Source organism: Euprymna scolopes, chromosome 21 (genome assembly GCF_053919585.1).
Source record: "Euprymna scolopes isolate OS-2025 chromosome 21, ASM5391958v1, whole genome shotgun sequence".
NCBI lineage: Eukaryota > Metazoa > Mollusca > Cephalopoda > Sepiida > Sepiolidae > Euprymna > Euprymna scolopes.
In genome coordinates, this window is record NC_136502.1 from 49,701,265 (window position 1) to 49,716,402 (window position 15,138).

Sequence of the window (15,138 nt, forward strand, 5' to 3'; positions counted from 1 at the left end):
AGAAAAAAACTACTGGAGTAGAAGACTTTCTTATATCTAGGGATCTCTACACTGAAGGGGTGGGATTAAGCTGCTTGTCGGGTTTGTTGGGGGTATTTACGTCGAGGGGGCACAGTTCGTCAGAGCATTCACCGTTAAAGTACTTGTAGAACCGAATAAACATTTTACATTAAAAAAAAAAAATAAACAAAAAAAATAAAAAGTATCCGGTTAGGTAGAAAAGTAACTTATCTTGCCTTTGATAACATTTGTTTTTGACAACTTTTTCGTTCCTCTGTGGATTGTAATACGAACCGTTACTTCATTTTTGTTTTGTTGTCTTAACTGCAAAATGCCGTTTCAATTTCAAATAAATATCTTGCAGAAAGTGTATATATATATATATATACATATATATATGTGTGTGTGTGTGTTCGACAGGTAAATAAGTCAGCAAAAGTTAAATTTAGTTTTAATTTAATTACGAAATTTCAAAGAAAATTCCATAAATTTGTTGATTTCTATTTTCGAGGTTGAAGGTGTTTATTCCATAGACCGTTTATACTACGCTGGAGCCGGTCGTAAAAAATACCTTTCGCTTAATAAGTAAAAAAAAAAAAAAATAACGAAATAAAAAGCTTCTTAATTGTAGTTTGATGTGTTTTCTAACTGCTTTTAGAATATTGATATAAATTTTTAGCGTTTGTTTTACTATACACATAGATTCGAAAAAGTTGTCAAACAAAAAAAAAACATAACAAATAAATGTTATCAAAAAGCAAGATAAGTTACTACATTTATATTCATATTTTCATGTTTTTCTTAATTCGTTCTTGAATAAAAATTAAAGAACGCATGTTGTTTACATTGTGCTCTTGCTACAGCTGCTGCTACTAATATTAACTTCATTTGTCCAAATTCGAGAATTAGAAACGTTTTTTTTGGGGGGAAGTCCTTTTAAATTATTATCAATTACCGCGGTCCTACTCAACATACAATAATACTTTTAATTGATAAAGATAGTAAAAAGATTGATTTACTTACTAGTGGGTGTCCGAAGAAATTTTTTTTCAAAATGTTCGATATTCGTCATATTAAAGTCTTATTTTTAACACACAAAAAAAAGAAATGGTCAAAAATATTTCGGACACTTGACAGTATTAAGATTAACATCTCTTCTGATTGTTTCCTAAATTTCATGAAATTCTTCATACAATCACGGTACGGGCCTTTAGAAATTAGAGAGGGTCATTACAAACCTTACCGAATACGCAATTTTAAGACGTTCACATTTTTATCACTTAAAACTCTTAAAATATATAATGTACATTCATATTTATTAATTCATTTGAAAGTATATTCATTTCCGAACAAAACAGTAGTAATTTGAAGTCTTGAAGTGCTTTGGTTGAAAAAATATGGCTATTTTAGTAGAACTACCTTGAAATCTGTGATTATCCAAAGCGTTTTTTCTGTCCGTGTGTATTACTATTTTAAATGTTAAGGTGGAAACAAGGTAAAAAATTACCGTTTTCTTTCTTTGTTTACATAATTGAATCTTCAGTAAAACAACAGAATAGAAATAACAAAAATTACCATCAACTGGTGAATATATAGTTGTTGCTTATCAAGATTCCTGGTATCCTGGTATTGTGAAAGCTACATCGAGGATTAATGTAGAGTATGATTTATGGTTGCATCTCAGGAAATAAGGGGTATATTTTGGGCCAGATAGGATTTACAAAATTGAAAATTGGACTGGTCCCAAAATGCATAAGTTTTGGTCAACTATAGGAATTTCCTTTTTTTCATAGAAATCCAAATTCTATATGAAAATTTTTCTTTGGTTTATTTCTGAGATTAATTCATATCTACTCAATTTTTTCTTTTCTTTGAGGGGAGTAGTAAATACCGGCCATGAATGCTCTTTAGGTATTCAATGGCTTCACCCCAGATTAAGCTCTCCTTTGGTGGGGAGGCAGGTAACCACCTACTCTCAATAAGGCTATATTTAAATATCACTATAATACTTAGTTTTGTTCATGAATAGACACCCACTGTATGATACCATGCGTTAGTTTAAAAAAAATTGAAATTTGTACATCTGAATTCATGGCTTATGGTAAAGAGATACATCAGATTTGACTGCATAATCAGAAAGAGCACATAATTTTACATAAGACTACCAAGTTTCATGAGAATAGCTTGAAAAATAAATAAATGGTGGCAAAATTACCGAATTTCTTGAAATGTTGATGTCCGTAATTTAGCCCACTTTTTCTAAAGAAAAATGTTCACGGAAAAGCCTAAATTTTGACACTTAAAATTCTCATAACTTTTGAACTCCTGATGATATTTGCATAATTCAAACGGTTTTAAGCATCTTTTACATAGCTCTTTTCATGCAAGTTGATAAAATAACAATTATCTAAAAAGAAAAAAATCAACTTGTAATGCTACATTGACAACAACACTTGTGAAACTGATATTTGAGACGGAAGACCGTTGACAAGACAGGCAGACACCTTGTACAGTGACCTCCGAAAAAGTGGCCTTCACCTGGATCAAGCCCATGATTGTACCAAGTGGAGGCAAAGATGCGTTATCGTGAATCCTGGTGTAGCTCAGAAATAATTCAATTAACATATATTCTGTCCTTGCAGCCTCATAGGAGAGGGACACTTAAACATTCTGAACCATGAACTTATAGTTTATGTAGAGTCTTTAACCTGTCTTTCTGTTTTGTATGATATCAGTCATAAATGTGAATCTTGTTTTTAATTATGATTTAAATTAAAATACAAGTATTTTAAATTAAAAAAAAAAAAAATTGTTTTAAATTTTTCATTTGAGCTTACGTGCAGAATAGAAATGATTGAGAAATCCTACATTGACAGAAACTTCCACTATCTATACGATGTTTGCATGCTTTAAAATAAAATCCCTACACCTCCCCTCCAATCTATTTATGGATGTCACTTGAAATACGAATCCTTATTTGTCTGCTTTTTCTCTTGATGTTGTCTTGCTTCACTCATCAGTGTTTCCATGGTTACATGATCATCTGCCATCATCATTTCAAATTATAAGCTTTTCACAATTACGTATTGATGAGACAACCTTCGTTTGGATGTGGGTGTACATCTCTATAAGTGCCCCCTCCCCTGGCATCACATCAATATCCTCTGTCATCAAATGTAAAGTTGTTGAAATTGTTATATCATTTTAAATGTTTCGGTGTACGGCTATGTAAAAATATGTATTAGAAGGAAGACAAAAGATGGACGACGTTTATGAATGGATGAACATGAGTATAAACCAAGCGAACGCATTGGCTCAAGATTGTAAGGCTTTGAAGACATTCAATCATGTTAGTGTGTATTTGGCAGCTAGCAAAAAAAAAAAACATTTACTAATAAACATTGAAAATATTCCCTGGTTGATGTCTGAATTAAATACTTTAAGCGGAAAATTCCATTTTTGTAACATCTGTTTAACATGCTTAACATTGTTTAATGTTAGTTTAATATGTCATTTCAATATGTTAGTTTAATATGTCATTTCAATATGTCAGTTCAATATGTCAGTTTAATATGTCATTTCAATATGTCAGTTTAATATGTCATTTCAATATGTCAGTTTAATATGTCATTTCAATATGTCAGTTTAATATGTCATTTCAATATGTCATTTCAATATGTCATTTCAATATGTCAGTTTAATATGTCATTTCAATATGTCAGTTCAATATGTTAGTTTTTATAACTTCACTTCGAAACTTAACTGCTACCTCAACTGTTCTACATGTACTAACCTTTCGTCCGTTCTTTCAATATGATCAAACCAGTAAAGTTTCTATTTTTGCATACTCTCCAGATTTAATCTACCGCCAAGGTCATCAGATCTCACCTAATGAGATCAGGAAGGGATCAATTCTTAAGATGTCTATTTAATCTAGAAAATATTAGCCTAACTTTAAGTTGCCTGGAAAAAAAAAAAACTAGGTCCTTGTCCAGAATTCTCCCCATTGTAAAAAAAAGAAAAAAAAAAATCTGTATAATGTATGTCCCTATGGTGAAATGAAAATATATTCCAAAAAATACGTAAATTGATCAAGTAGTTTTTATTTTTATAAAGAAAATCAAACTTTATGAATAAAAGAAGAGCAACTGTCTTGTCCACCATTTTGAAAACAATCTAAAAAAAATAAAAAACAAAACAAAGGGAGATAGCTTAATAATTGTGAGATTTATGTAATGCCTACGAATTCTAATTAATCGCTTAAAAATAATTTTCTTTATAAAAAAATATAACTACTTGATCAATTTACATAATTTTTGGAATATGATATGTCCATGTCATCATGGGTATGTACATCTTTCTCTTTATTTTTGTTTTGTTTTTTTAATATAGTAGAAATTCTGGACAAAAGAATTGCACATTTATAAAGAGAAACGATTAAATTTTATCGAAATAACCCCAAAATGAAATGAGTTATTGCAAGTTGAAGTAAAAAGGAATTTCTCTATATACCTAGTATCGCACACTAAAATGGCTGGTTTGGTAATACTTGCATTATCTAAAATGTAAGCCTTGCAGATTTCATCAATCAGTATGTTTTAGAAATGAAAACTGATGCTCCTCCATCCAGTCAATATTTTCTTGAAAAAGAAATCTCCATTCTTTAACACCTTGCTTGATTTTACAAAAAAAATGTTGGAGAAACCAAAACAAGTCACATTCAGGGAACAGTGGTTTAACTCGGAAGTGGGGCTACATAGCTTGGGCAAAAGGAGGATAGTTGTTGTTTGTGCAATAGTTCTCCTCTCTCCATGAAGCTAGACGATCCAAGGGAAAGACAGAGTTAATATAGCTTGACTCTAACTGCACGACAAAAGTTGCCGGTGATGACAATGTAGAGTCAGGTCAGGCTTAGGGACTCCATCTCCAGATTTTCTGTCCTGGTTTACTGTCTAATGTGGTAATCCTGCAAGACAGCAGAGGTTTGGAATCAGAGTTGCCTTCTCCTAGGTGAGTCGCCATCCAAAGTTGACAAACCCTACTTGTTTGAAGTGACTGCTTTTAAAGTGTCAGTGGACTGCCTTTGCACCTTCTCCCAGTTAGTATAAACAGTTTTGCTGAGTTTACTAGCTATGCCACACAAGAAGGCCAGGTGCAGGACTGGCTTGTCAGGGTCTATTTGAGACTCACACCATGAAGGCATTTTTTAGGGAGATGGAGCTTATCCTCACTACCACCCTCAGTTGTGACATCTTTATATTAATACGAAAGCGCGTGTGTTACTTCCTGTGTCATGCTTACACATCTAAGTCATGTAGTTATGGACTTCCATTTCTTGTTATAAATAATTTTACCAAGAATTCTTAATAAATTTTTGTTTCAGTATAGCTGATTGCATTTCAGTAATCTGTTTTTTTTTTTTTTTTATAAATAATTTTATCAAGAATTCTTCGTAAGTTTTGGTTTTGGTTTCAATTATGGTTGAAGCAACTAAACATATATATATATATATATATATATATATATATATATACACACACACATATATATATATATACACATATATATATATACATTTTTTCATAAGTTTTTATTTCGGTTTCAATTCAAGCTAATACACTGAAGTATTGTTTTTTATATTTGAAATTGCAACTTTATAATATATAAAAATCGATAGAACATTAACTCTATAATATATAAGAAATCTGCAAGAATTAAAATATCATATTTAAGCGTGCTTTACGACCAGGCTTTGCCGGGCGTTCATGCTAGCTATAAGTACTTTTGCAGTTTTAACAAAAAAGCTACAATAATATCAAAGCATCTCCATTTACGCTGAACATCTACAGAATGCCAACATCAATATATTACATATGAGTCCTCTGTGGAATTTTCACAGGTCCCGCTAGTTATTTCATTATTTGTTTTTTCTTGAAGGAAATACCAAAAAAAAAATAAACAGAACTTTTGTAAATGTTTTTGGCAGATGATATTTTCGTGCAATGGTGACACATTGCAGAATTGTTGGTTTCTTGCCTTAAAAGCAAAAAAGAACCGTAATATCTGATCTTTTTGTATTTTTACATTTTAACTCCAGCCAGAAATTTCTATTTGATGTTTATTGTTGTGACATGTGACCTACCTAGCGCTATCTTTTTACATTTTTGGTTTTTACCAAATGATATTTTAATATAGCATTTTGATAATGTAGTTATTAAGATATTGTTTGGTCATTAAATTGTTAATTGAATCAATAATTATAATTGCATTGCAGGAATGTTGTTTTAGTCTTAATTTATGAAATTATTAAATGCAAATTACTTTTAATACATTAGGATTTCCTAACCATTTAAATCCAGAAATTACAACAGGTTAAGTGCTTAAAAATCGCTTTAGATTTAATTTGTTTAAACGATTAACAAACAATAAAGGAACTGAAAGGAATTCTGGTGGATTTAATTTTGTAACTAAATTATTTTTTTAAATAGAATTTTTTAATTTTCTGGTAGTACTATTACATTTGAAAAAAAAATGGTGTAAAACACAAAAGGTAAGAGATTAATAAGTAATTGTAATATTACTGATAGTAAAAAAATATTATGAAATATTAAAATAGTAAAAAAATAATATTATGAAATATTTAAAAAATATTATGAAATATTAAAATAGTAAAAAAATAATATGAAATATTAAAAAAACTATTATGAAATATTAAAATAGTAAAAAGAAAAAATATTATGAAATATTAAAATAGTAAAAAAAAATATGAAATATTAAAATAGTAAAAAAAATATTACCAATAGTAAGTTTAAAGGATTTTTTAAAACTCTGTCGAATACTATGTGATGTTGCATTTAGAAACAAACTTCTTGGATTCATAATAGGAATAATTTTCTAGAACAGGGGCCTACAAATTATGGCCTATGTGTCAGATCTGGCTCCAGTCTTTGATCCAACCCACAGAGCTGCTATGAAAAGTGTAAACATATTCAACAAAAAACTTTAAAATGGGAGCGTGTGAAAATAATGTGGTGGGTTTTCTATGTTCAGAAAATAATTAAAAGAATGAGGTTTACGAGAACCAATTTCGCTAAAAACCAAAGCTGATAAGCAAAACAGTATAAAACATGCCCAAGTCATTTTTTAAAAAATTTTTATTTTGGCCCACATAGTTCTAAAAGATCAGTAAAATATGCCCCCCTCCCCCACATATTCGAAAAACTTTGAAGACCCCTGTTCTAGAACGTTTCTATGCTAAAAAATCAAATCCATGTTTTATTTTGTATTTTGAAATTCCTGCATGTTTATGTTTTAGTGGCATTTATTTCATTTTTTCTTTTTTTTTTTTTTTTCTTCGATCAGATGTTGGCGGTCCTTGCAGCCGTCACTGAAGTAATAAAAGAACAAGGAGGAAAAGAATCTGAGACGGAATATTTTGCAGCATTGGTGAGATGATTGTGTTTGTGTGTTCATGCGTGTGCAATTCTATGACACAATAGAAATTTTGGTGCTTCTCCAGAATTCCCTCTATATAAAAAAAAAAGCAAAAATACAGAAAAAAATCTTTATGATGTATGTATCCATGATGGAATGAAAACATCATATTCCAAAAATTATGTAAATTTATCAAATAGATTTATTTTTTCAGCAATAAATGGGAAATTGTAAGCACTACAAGGCTGGTCTTGCAAGTTTTAATTGTGGAGTTATCTGCCTTTATTTTTTTAAGATGGCAATGCATGATGGTCCCTTTTTGCTTTCTTAGTTAAAAATAATAATACTTCATCAATTTACATGATTTTTTAAATATAACATTTTCCTCCCGTCATGGCTAGTTACATCATAAAGATTTTTTGGGGTTTTCATATAGGGGAAATTCTGAATAAGAATCAAAATTTAGCATGAAGTTATCAGTTTTTAGCATGAAAAACAAAAATGGTGTGTGTTTTTTGTATTTAAAAAAAAGTTTTTTTACACTTGTTTTAAGCAGTTGAACTATTCTCATAAACTGATAATTTTTTTTAACAATAGTGAAATCTTTATGAATATCATTTCACTTTGTGCATAATTTTTCTACATTTTTCATATTTTGTATTCTTTACAAGTTCTTAAAAATGAAAAAAAAAAAAAAAAAACCTGAATATTAATTCAGAGTTGTGTTTTCTGTGATGGAAGCATTGTCTAAATTTTCAAATAAAATATGTATAAAATATGTTTATAAGCCAAATTACTACGCAAAGTTATGAAAAATAAACAAATATTTGTTTAAAATTAATATTTCTGAGATAGATTCCATCCTCAGAATTTTATACATTTTTTCTTTTTTTTTTCCTCGCAATGATATTAAATTGAAGAAAAAACAGTTAGTAAAGAATATGCGTGTCGTCCGTTTGTGGTGTTATTTGGAAATGTTGGATGAATATGCTTGGCGCTTGTGATATGAAAGTCAGAGTTGTGTTGTTCCCCCCCCCCCCATTATGATGAGGGTGGGGTGGGGTATAAAATTCTGTGGATGGAGTCTATCTCCGAAATATTAATTTTAAACAAATATTTATTTATTTTCATAATATTGCATTGTAATTTGGCTTATTTTATACATACTTTATTTTGAATATAAATTTTTGGTCCCCCGACAAAAGGTAAATTCACCCTTGTCCGTTCGTTCGTCCACACTTTTCTAAATAACTTCACCTTGGAATTTTTTAAAATTTTGCACAAACATTAAACATGATATGAGTAAAAATTTAACAGAATGGATTTTCTGGGAAAACTGATTGCTTCCCTTAGGGGTGCCTTTTCAGGTAAATATAGCTAAAATTGATGCCTTGGATTTTTATAAAACTTTCTGAAAAGTTGTAACTAACTGATTTCTTTATCATTTTGTTTGTCTATACTTGAGTGTGCTCCAGGGGCTCTTTTAGAGCTAATAAGGGGACTATTCTACCATATTTGTCTAAAATTTTCTGTGTATGTTTATTTAGCAGTTTTGCATGGTGCTGAACTCAAATTTAAATGTTAAGGCCTTGGGGACTTTTTGGAGCTAAATGGGGGAGTGGGGGACGAATGATAGATTTAGTCATTTCTTTCTTTTGCATGATACAAAACTCAAATTTACATATGTTAAGGCCTAAAACTGCACCGTTTGTTCATTTTCACCAGGCTTTGAAATCCCCTGGGGGCAATGCTGAACTTAGTAATTTTTTTATGCCTCGTTCACTGTGCACTCATGGGGGGGGATCATCCATGCTTCATTTTTTATTTTTAAAAGCCAAATGATATAATGTTTATTTACCTTTTAAAGATATAAAGCATGCTATGAGCAAATGCTTGCTTCATATAAACAAGCATTGCTTTTAAAAAAAAACTTATATCGTTTAGAAAAAAAATAAAATATTAATATTTATTCATAATGATATTTAAAAAAAAAAACCAGTGCTAGTTTGTTTCTTAATAAAAAAAACTGGTTTAAAAATTTTTTTAATTAGTTTACTGTAATTAAAATTTATTAAAATCAGCCAAAAACTAAATTTTTTCTCTCTTCAAATCCCTGCTCCATTTTTTTTTTTTCATTTTATTTTTTTAAATTTGAAATCTCCAGCTTTCCACTTTTCCGTTTTGTGATCTTTTCTGCTTTACAAGTTATTTTTTTCTTTGCTGCAAGACATCTAAAGGTTTCCATTTTAATTACCAGATCACTGCATTGGACACCTTGGACAGTGAAAATAGTCTGACTGCTGCAACTTATCTCCTCAGTATTGTTATCCAGAAGTGAGTAGTAATAAATTAAATTTTTTTTTTTTTTGCTTTATGTGTCTATAAAATAAATAAATTTTAAATCACATTTTTTTTTTTGATTTATGTGTCTATAAAATAAATAAATTTTAAATCACATTTTTTTTTTGATTTATGTGTCTATAAAATAAATAAATTTTAAATCACATTTTTTTTTTGATTTATGTGTCTATAAAATAAATAAATTTTAAATTAATTTTTTTTTTTGATTTATGTGTCTATAAAATAAATAAATTTTAAATCACATTTTTTTTTTGATTTATGTGTCTATAAAATAAATAAATTTTAAATCACATTTTTTTTTTGATTTATGTGTCTATAAAATAAATTTTAAATCACATTTTTTTTTTGATTTATGTGTCTATAAAATAAATAAATTTTAAATCACATTTTTTTTTTTGATTTATGTGTCTATAAAATAAATAAATTTTAAATCAAATTTTTTTTTTTGATTTATGTGTCTATAAAATAAATAAATTTTAAATCACATTTTTTTTTTATTTATGTGTCTATAAAATAAATAAATTTTAAATCACATTTTTTTTTTTGATTTATGTGTCTATAAAATAAATAAATTTTAAATCACATTTTTTTTTTGATTTATGTGTCTATAAAATAAATAAATTTTAAATCACATTTTTTTTTTGATTTATGTGTCTATAAAATAAATAAATTTTAAATCACATTTTTTTTTTTGATTTATGTGTCTATAAAATAAATAAATTTTAAATCACATTTTTTTTTTTGATTTATGTGTCTATAAAATAAATAAATTTTAAATCACATTTTTTTTTTTGATTTATGTGTCTATAAAATAAATAAATTTTAAATCACATTTTTTTTTTTGATTTATGTGTCTATAAAATAAATAAATTTTAAATCAAATTTTTTTTTTTGCTTTATGTGTCTATAAAATAAATAAATTTTAAATCACATTTTTTTTTTTATTTATGTGTCTATAAAATAAATAAATTTTAAATCACATTTTTTTTTTTATTTATGTGTCTATAAAATAAATAAATTTTAAATCACATTTTTTTTTTGATTTATGTGTCTATAAAATAAATAAATTTTAAATCACATTTTTTTTTTTGATTTATGTGTCTATAAAATAAATAAATTTTAAATCACATTTTTTTTTTGATTTATGTGTCTATAAAATAAATAAATTTTAAATCACATTTTTTTTTTTGATTTATGTGTCTATAAAATAAATAAATTTTAAATCACATTTTTTTTTTGATTTATGTGTCTATAAAATAAATAAATTTTAAATCACATTTTTTTTTGATTTATGTGTCTATAAAATAAATAAATTTTAAATCACATTTTTTTTTTTGATTTATGTGTCTATAAAATAAATAAATTTTAAATCACATTTTTTTTTGATTTATGTGTCTATAAAATAAATAAATTTTAAATCACATTTTTTTTTTTGATTTATGTGTCTATAAAATAAATAAATTTTAAATCACATTTTTTTTTTTTATTTATGTGTCTATAAAATAAATAAATTTTAAATCAAATTTTTTTTTTTGATTTATGTGTCTATAAAATAAATAAATTTTAAATCACATTTTTTTTTTGATTTATGTGTCTATAAAATAAATAAATTTTAAATTAATTTTTTTTTTGATTTATGTGTCTATAAAATAAATAAATTTTAAATCACATTTTTCTTTTTTGCTTTATGTGTCTATAAAATAAATAAATTTTAAATCAAATTTTTTTTTTTGCTTTATGTGTCTATAAAATAAATAAATTTTAAATCACATTTTTCTTTTTTGCTTTATGTGTCTATAAAATAAGTAAATTTTAAATTAATTTTTTTTGCTTTATGTGTCTATAAAATAAATAAATTTTAAATCACATTTTTCTTTTTTGCTTTATGTGTCTATAAAATAAATAAATTTTAAATCACATTTTTTTTTTGCTTTATGTGTCTATAAAATAAATAAATTTTAAATCACATTTTTCTTTTTTGCTTTATGTGTCTATAAAATAAATAAATTTTAAATCACATTTTTCTTTTTTGCTTTATGTGTCTATAAAATAAATAAATTTTAAATCACATTTTTTTTTGATTTATGTGTCTATAAAATAAATAAATTTTAAATAAAATTTTTTTTTGCTTTATGTGTCTGTAAAATAAGTAAATTTTAAATTATTTTTTTTTTTGCTTTATGTGTCTATAAAATAAATAAATTTTAAATAAAAATTTTTTTTGCTTTATGTGTCTATAAAATAAATAAATTTTAAATAATTTTTTTTTTTTGCTTTACGTGTCTATAAAATAAATAAATTTTAAATCAAATTTTTTTTTTGCTTTATGTGTCTATAAAATAAATAAATTTTAAATTAATTTTTTTTTTGCTTTATGTGTCTATAAAATAAGTAAATTTTTAATTAAATTTATTTTTGCTATATGTCTATAAACTAAAAGTCAATTTTGGAAAAAAAAAATCACTAAAAAATTTTTTTAAGACTCATCTTGGTTATTTTCACAATGTTTTGGATGATGCAACTTTCAGCATTTTTCTTTAATTTTCTTTCACATTTTTTCACAATGCTTATTTTGTTTGAGGTGGTGATATTGAAGCAGATATTATGTTATGAATGCAAAAAAAAAAAAATCTATTACCAGCTGTAAGCCTGTGTGACATTTTTTTCTTGTTATTCATTACTGATATTATTAAGGGTTTTAATGTTTTCTACAACTAATGTCTTCACTGTTACTGTAAGATTTCCTTCTCAAAGTAATGGATAAGTGTTATGCTGTAAAAATAAAAAATTAAAAACAAACATCCTAAGAATAATGTTCCAGTTCTCATCCTAAAACTTAATTCTAGGAGTAATTTTTCTAAGAATATAAAATAATTATTCTACCTATCGGATTTTGCTTGACAAGTTTATTCTCAAGTCCGACAACGATACACCTAAAGGAGGTCGGAAGTTACATCGACCGAAACATTGTGTGAAAAATACTGAAGATGAGAACAGTAGTCTAAATGATAGAACTAATACGAATTATCAAACCTTATCACAAAAATTCAGAAATAATTTTATTTGGCATTAAATAACCTGTAAATGGTTGATACAACATAAAACAAACAAAACCAGGCTGATATTATTATTTTTTACTAGCGGGGGTACTCAGCGTTGCCCGAGTGTGGAAAGGTTTTGTGGTAAGGGTAATGAGCAATGGAGCCCTAAAAAAAAAAAAAAAATTAACCAACCCTTAAAAAAAAAAAATAACGTACCCTTAAAATTAACCCTAAAAAACTAAAAAAAATAGCGAGTACCCACACAAGCGGAAAAAAAAAATAGTAGCCAGGCTCGAACCTGTAAGCGAAGGAGGAAAAGGTGAAAAAGAAAAGCCAACCATTTAGCCCCCCCCCCGTGTATACCGCGAGAAATGACGTCAGCAGGTTTCGAAATAAGGCTAGTTATTGCACAGCATATAATGACTTTTGCAAAAATGTCAACGAAAAAAGTGACCCCTTCTTGTAAAAAACAGCCCAGTTGAAGGTGAAAGAATTAATGTTTTTGGCCAATTTTGGGATATTTGTCGGCCGAGACACTGAGCTTTAAAATGATACCAATTTTGTTAGTGTTGATCGTCTGTGTCGAAAGTTTTAGTAAGACATACAAACATGAACACACACTAACAGACGTTTGAGATTTATATTATAGATATATGAACACTGCCAGGTAGTCCTGCTAGTTCGATAACGACGACCTGCACAGCAAGAGACTTCATTAGATCTTCAATAGTTATTTTATTTTTTGCTCAATATGTAAGTATATTAATAGTTTTCCTGTTAATTTATTTGGCAGTGATTTTCACTTGAACCCAATCTTGTCATAGGAAAATGTAACCCGCCCCCCCCCAAATGGCAGCATAAATCCTGTCATATAAGTTTTCCTGGTAAATAATTAATCCATTCAGAATCAGCAGAGCATAATGGTCTTCTCTTGCCAAGACAGCAAATTATCAATAAAGAATTCAAAGAGATTCAATATATTTTATAAAGCGATTCTGGCATTTGATTGGTTCATTTTTATTATCCATGGTTATAAGTAGAATCTGCCAAATCTTTGTGGTCATACTCTGTGTGCCAAAAATATAAGCATGAACTGATTTCTTTAAAATCATCCCATTAGTTTCTGTGAGGATTAACAAACAAGGTTCCCAAGTTACCCTGACGTTGTCTAGAAATTGATTTTTCTATTTCACTTTTCAGAGTTCCAACTGCTGTTCTTCAGAAGAAATTTTCTGATGTATCGAAAAAACTTTTCGATTTATTGGTAAAAAATGCAACTAGCAATTCCACTTCATTACTTAAATCGGTAAGTAGCTTTTTATCTTGTCTTCAGATTGACGTCTGCGGCAATTCTGTTAAAATTTTAAACAAAGCTAAATGCCAAAATTTTAATCTAGTATCTGAAATATTGTTTGGTGTTAGTCTAGCTTTCTCCTCCCAAAAAAAAAAATAATAAATAAAAAATAATTTATGATGCACATACCGGTGGCAGAAATAAAACATCATACACCAAAAATCTTGTAAATTGATCAAATATTTTTATTTTTATAAATAAAATCATTTTTAAGTGATTAATTAAAATTCATAGGCATTACAATAATGTACAAGACTAATTTTAAACTCTATTTCCGAAAGGTGTTTTAACAGAGATTTAACCAGTAATGAATTTGAGTTTTTTCAATGTCTCCCTCCTCCCCGTGTTAAGAATGGCTTTCTTAAGTCTTGCAAGTTTTAATTATTTGGAATTATATCCCTTGTTCTTCAAACATTTGTAAGATGGTGTTAATTGCTGTTTAGACATAAAATTTGATTTTCTTAGTTTTATTTAAAAAAAAAAAAAAAAAAAATATCTCAATTTACATTTTTGGTATACGATATCATAAAGATTCTTCTTTTTTATGGGGGGTATAGACTTGTACCAGTTTTTGTTTCACAACTCTTATTTTTGCTAAAAATGAATTTGAATGTTTACCAAATCTAAATATTTATTTTTTTTTTTATTTATTTATTTTTTTTTCAGTTGTTGCGATCGTTGGCGGTACTATTGTGCGCACAAGATCTAAGTGTATGGGAAGCGTCTAACGCACAGCAAACCTATGCGGGTGTTTTGGCTTTTACCGCTCATAACAAACCAAAGGTAGGCATATTAATTGTTCTTTTTTTTTTCTTTTTCTTTTTTTCTTTTTTTTTTCTTTTTCTTTTTTTCTTTTTTTTTTTTTTTCTTTTTTTCTTTTTTTTTTTTTCTTTTTTTTTCTTTTTTTTTTTCTTTTTTTTTTTTTTTTTCTTTTTTTTTTTCCACGAT

The 15,138-nt window shown here is 27.2% G+C and overlaps 1 protein-coding gene across 2 annotated transcripts in view; it reads left to right on the top strand.

The window, feature by feature from the left end:
* Positions 1-15,138, top strand: part of LOC145242255 (RRP12-like protein) — a 139,550-nt gene that overhangs the window by 34,793 nt on the left and 89,619 nt on the right. For both annotated transcript variants that reach the window (XM_080105265.1, XM_080105266.1), the window contains exons 3-6: positions 7,363-7,446; positions 9,692-9,768; positions 14,037-14,142; positions 14,857-14,973. In XM_080105265.1, the coding sequence (XP_079961391.1) occupies positions 7,363-7,446; positions 9,692-9,768; positions 14,037-14,142; positions 14,857-14,973 (384 nt within the window). The remainder of the gene's footprint in view (positions 1-7,362; positions 7,447-9,691; positions 9,769-14,036; positions 14,143-14,856; positions 14,974-15,138) is intronic.